Below are 5,921 nucleotides of genomic sequence, written 5' to 3' on the forward strand. Positions count from 1 at the left end.
ATCTATGGCAATGTGTCTCCAAGGAGTTTCGGCCACGTGGTCTGCCAGACCAGTAGCACTTGTTGTTAGATAGACCCAGTCGAGCCTCTGTAATGGGAATTGACTTATGATCAGACACAGTATTTAGGCAGAATATCCTCCTCTTTGTATATGCCAGGAGCATATTGATTTCCTCTCACACATGACAATTTTGAAAGCCACAACAATTATGTTGGGTCTATAATAAAGATTTGATGGAAAGTTGTATTGTTTGTTTATTTATATTCATTTTCATTATGCAACAATAAATCCTGTTCATGAAAACGTTTTGAAAGTCGACAATAGCCTAATTTGTTTGGGAGGCAAACAGGCAATATTAGACATTTTTGAATAGATGCCTGGGGCATATGTAGACTACACCTCATTACATCATTGTGCATGCTTGAGTACGCACTGATTTGAAATATTTAAATATGGAATAACCTCCATTTATTTCACAACATAATTCAGCAATACAATATCAAAACGTGTTTTTCTGTACAAAGGAATAGCATTACCTAGGTAGCTTCTTTCATTGACTCGATTCAATATATCCATATACATTTGTACACCATGATCAAGTTTCAAAAACACAAAAGGCATTCAATTCTTAGTTGTGCTATAAGGACATTGTCGAGCAAGCAGAAATGAGAATCAGTACATCAAAACAATAAGCCTATAAACTACAATTATATTGTACATAAAACAATGTATCTTGATTGTCCGCTGCTAAAGCGCTTTAAGTTGAAAAAAGAAAAGAAAAAAATAAGCCCGTTCGATAATCTGTCCGATATTCATTCCTAAATAGCTGAGCAAAGAGAAAACACAATGAATTGAATGGGTCTATCACATAACTTGGGGTCAAATGCTAGTGCTTACAGTATTGCCCATATCAAAAATCACATTGTCCGATAGAAAACAAACCAATGTTACCGAATTGTCATAACACACGTTGTAAATGGAAATGGAACAAAATTAACTAATTTCCTGAACGTTATGGTTCTGCGCGGGGAAAACAGGCTTGCTGAAATGTATTTTGGGACAGTGTGAACTGGATAGTCTTAGCGGAAATGATCTCAAAGCTGCTATAATAACAAAAGGCCTAATAATAATATACCTAATTATAATTATTATTATAACAATAATTAGAAGAATACTTTTAATATTAATAATAACAATATGCTAATAGTGTGAAATTATACCAGAGAAAATGTAAACTGCAGTCTAATATAAAAATGCGCAATAGGTCCTCTTTGACAGAAAGCATGGCTCTCTTTTTTATTTTTATTTTTCTTCTTTACAAAAATATTGTTTTAGTTTGTATTGTGTAGTGTTCTGTACGAGTTAGGAATATAGACAACAACATCTTGTTTTTCAGACCGGTCTGAGTAGCGGCACAGAGGTGACGATTGGGTGAGAGTAATAGAGGTGGTGAGGGAAGGTGAGGAGCGGCTGGCTCACAGGCACGTTCCCGGTCGCACTGCCAGTCTCTGAGGCAGAGTTCTCGTGGTAGAGGATGGGCACTCGCACTATCCTCTGTGCAGTGGCGTGGCTCAGATTGGCAGCCTCTAGTTCAGCGGCAAGCTGTCTCTTCCATTTATTTCTTCTGTTCTGGAACCAAATCTTTACCTGGGTCTCTGTCAGGTGCAAAGACGCTGCCAATCCGGCCCTCTCCGAACTGCTCAAGTAGCGTTTCATGTCAAAGGTGGACTCGAGCTGAAACACCTGACTCCGGGAGAACACTGTGCGTGTTTTCTTTTTTCGACATGCTTTCTTGTCCCCACCGTCCTCGTTTTTCTTCCAGTCGTCTACCCCACTGTCTTTCTTTGTGTCCTCAGGATCACTCTCTTCAAGAACTATTTCATCCCCACTTTTGTTGTCCTCGTCTTCTTTGCTGTCTGGGTCAGATTTGAGCACCAGGTCTGGCGAGTCGCGATCCGTGCACGAGGTTGGAGAGGAGTCTCTTGCTCTTGCCTTCTCCGCAACTAAAATGACGACAGGAAATATGGGTTATAAACATGACTGCATGTTCAATACCTCGTCGACACTGGGTATGCTTTAGCAAATATATAAAATAGCAGTTGGCTATACCATTCACTTGAACGCGTAAAAGAAAAACAGAAACATGCAGTGCTGACAATGGCCTAACGAACGCGTAAAATAAAAATAGAAACATGCAATGTTGACAATGGCCTAACGTTAAATTGAATACCTATCATAAGTGACAACATACTTTGCTGAGTATATTCTTTTATGAATGTCATTTGACAGATGAAAGCTCAACCCACAGCATCAATAGCAATTTACACTATACAAATTACGCACATTATACGTTTTCTGATAGTGTAAAAGGTAAAGAAAGAGATGACAATCAGATGTTCATGGACTTACCTTCGGTTCTGTGTAGATGACTGGCTGCACTGAGTGTGTAGGGATACCACCATGCTGAGGCTCGCTCCAGATAGTGCGCCGGTAAGGCAAACCTCTGTGTGGGTAACTCAAAGCGAGGAAAGTTGAAGTCCCCGACCTGGGATAGAGAAAAGCCCCCTTCAAAAGCAACCTTTGCCGAGGCGAAGATGGGCTTGGGTTTGGATGGTTTACTATCACAGTTCAGCAAGTTCTTAATGAAGAAGGGAGAGTCTTTCACCGGAGTGCACGTCTCTTGCGCCGTCTCGGGCATTGCTGCTTGGAGGTTGTGGTCCTAATGCCTTAGACCACAAATGTAAGTGTTAAATGACTTAGAAACTGTGATATTATTCAAATAGAAGACTGGTAATTGTCCTTCTTTGCGATGTTTTAAATTAGGAATATCGTCTTGATTACCAGATGATCGAGAACGACAAAAATAAAATACACATCAGAAAAGTAAATATTCTTCAGAGAGAACAAAATAATATCGATATTGCATCCAAGTCTTGTGCGCTCCTTAGTCAAAATGCAACTGTGTCCACCGCGTCAGTCTGGCGCCGGATGCTAATGATGAAATAAAAATGTCATCCAAGTTAAATGCGGAAAGTATACGGCGATTGGGCATGTACAATGGCAAATGGGATTAAGGAAGAGATGGGAAGTAGAACGAGGGGGGAGAGACGGGCAGAGAGAGAGAGAGAGAGAGAGGTAGAGAGAAAGGGGGTGTAGGCTACGCGATAACAACGAAGTCCACCCTAACATTGCGCTTTGGCTGTAGGCTGTAGCGTTGTGGTGTTATTGGTCTCATATAGTCCAATTAGGTAGCAAATTAGGACAGGGTTAGCAGCACAAAAGGAAATGTTTGGCCTGAGCTTCTTTGGAAGTAGGCTACAATAGGCAAATTACTCTAACCGAACACAGAATATAGTCTAATAGCAGAGTATGCCTATATCACAATTTGCTAAATAAAATTACAAATACAAATATTAGAAAACATTATAGTGAATATTAGTTTGGGTATTTTGAGGTTGTGGTATGATTCATAGATATCGATAATATAAACTAGATTCATAAAGAGCAATAACAATTTTCGGCAAACTATGGATGTAAGTTCTGCTTTTTATAATGCTTTTTATAATTTTCGTAACACAAACACCAACAAAATAAATGCTCATGTGCTCAGATGAAGATAGGTCTACAACACAAAATAATATTGTGGATTAGAGAACATTTGGGAAAACATATTTTGATTATTACCCAGTAAATACATTTTTCAAATTTCCCATAATTGGCTACACGCAAAATGTTGTGTAAAATATTTACCTAAATAGGGCCTATTCTATTTACACGATTCATTCGACTATGTTTATATGCTAGCTATTATAGCTTTACAGGGTAGGATACAAACGTTCATTATTACAGCACAGACAAGATAATTTCCCTACAGGTGTCATGTTTTGACACAATTTTTTAGTGAATAAGTTAAATTGATGAACATTTGGACTTTTCCCCTATGGACTATCTGCCAACAATTTTATTGAAAAAGGTTGCAAATTATGTCCACATTATCACTAAGCCTATTATGAAAGGTTTACAGAATAAGGAATCTATATTTACATTTAGATATAGCCTAATTAAAATATTGTTGCAATCAAATGATTGTGAATTGGAGGCGCATGTTTAATCACTTGCCTAACTCCAAATGTAGTCAAGTTGCAATTATTTGCATTGCTTATCAGGACACACAGGCTTATGGGACACATGCTGAATTGTGTATGCTATAACATAGGTTTACCTCAATAAAAGGTAAACCATACAACATTCTGATACAGTTGATACATTTCCCCCTTATTAATTAATTAGAACAATTAAACCCAATTAAACCCAACAATTTAATAAGACTCATCTGTGTTTACTTTTTTTAATCGGAGATCTGAACACTGTTTTCGAACTATCATTTGTTTTTGCTGATTTATTTAGAAATTCATTCTGAAATGGTCTCAGAAACAGTCACGGTTAGCCAACTGTAAGCCTAAACTATGTAATGAATGAGCAATTCTAATCATATTTCTACTTTTATGGATCTCTAAAATGTTTCTGTGTTGCATAGTCATTATTTTTTACCAAATCGATTTTGTTCATTCATTCTTTAGATTGCAGTCTTCGTAAATGCAGTATGTATGTTCACTCAGTGATATTCATTTACTTGCCAGAGCATGCCCAATGAAAAATGAATAATGAGAGGACAGCGTCCTCTGTGGGCAATAAAGGCTAAATGCAGGACCTTAATCACAGATGGAGACGAATAAGCAACAAAAGACTTGTCACCATGGCTACGCACTACTTCACAAAACAACACAATCTCACATTCAATTTGTGCAAATATGGCTTAATTCGCGTGAAAAGACACCAATTTTAGTGCGACTTAATTCGTAGGAAAATATACATTTTTGTGCAACATCATTTATAGGAAAATACATTTTTGACGGGGATATTTCGGAACAATCTTTCGAAAGTTATTAGAGCAATGCATGATGGGCAACGGTGTTCTACACTGCCTTTTTTGTGTACCACATTTATTTATATATATAAAAAAACGTGTTAACCCAATATTGTTAATCAACCAGGTTTTCACCGAAATAATTATATATAATAGTAGCCTTACATTTTTATTTATTTTTTATTTATTATTGCCAATACTGTTTTCTATGCTTATTTCCACTTAATGCTTTGGGATACTGGTGCACTTGCAGTCAGAAAGGTCCGTGTTTCGTGTAGGCAAAAGTAGGCCTACACGATTTTCTTCATAAAACATTTCATATTTCGTGGAGCCTACATCACACAATTTTCTTCATAATGCATTTTCGTGTACATTACACAATATATTTCATAATTAATTTTATACAAGGCTGTCAAATTTGATGATGGTTGCCAGATTTAAGAAGAAAAATACAGATTTTTTTGTTTCGTGGTATCATGAAGATATATTGGGGACTGTGGATAGATTTTTATGATGGGAAATTATAATAAACCCCATAATACACACAAGCATATAAACACTTACACACATATACATTCACTTTGTTGGTACTCATGTTATAGCCAACTCTTGAGTTTTGTATGAATCATTTTTTATAAAATATTTGTATCTAGTTGTGATGTATTAATTTTCTTAAACTAGTTAAATGTTTGTAGTTTGCATGTTTCAGTAATGATTAACATGGTTAAATAGTCGTAAATCCATGCTTGATTTAGCTTTTGGTATATTTGGCATTTTTAGACATTCTGTATTTCCAGTGAAGAAAGCAATAATTAATCAACACACTACTGTAAATAAATGGACGCTACCTGTTATGAAAAGAAAATTGCTCTCCGTAAATACAGTGCATTCGGAAAGTATTCAGACCAATTCCCTTTTCCACATTTTGTTACGTTACAGCCTTGTTCTTAAATGGATAAAATAAATCATTTTCCTCATCAATCTACAATCCAAT

The 5,921-nt window shown here is 36.5% G+C and overlaps 1 protein-coding gene across 1 annotated transcript; it reads right to left on the bottom strand.

Moving 5' to 3' along the window:
* Window positions 1-241: 241 nt before the first annotated feature.
* LOC110502503 (homeobox protein HMX3-like) lies at window positions 242-3,183 on the bottom strand. The gene is made up of 2 exons (XM_021580561.2): window positions 2,410-3,183; window positions 242-2,003 (listed from the first exon to the last, which is right to left on the bottom strand). The coding sequence occupies exons 1-2, from the start codon at window positions 2,696-2,698 to the stop codon at window positions 1,393-1,395; spliced, it is 900 nt and encodes a 299-aa protein (XP_021436236.1). The 5' UTR covers window positions 2,699-3,183; the 3' UTR covers window positions 242-1,392.
* Between the last annotated feature and the right edge of the window lie 2,738 nt (window positions 3,184-5,921).

Source organism: Oncorhynchus mykiss, chromosome 23 (genome assembly GCF_013265735.2).
Source record: "Oncorhynchus mykiss isolate Arlee chromosome 23, USDA_OmykA_1.1, whole genome shotgun sequence".
Classification (NCBI taxonomy): domain Eukaryota; kingdom Metazoa; phylum Chordata; class Actinopteri; order Salmoniformes; family Salmonidae; genus Oncorhynchus; species Oncorhynchus mykiss.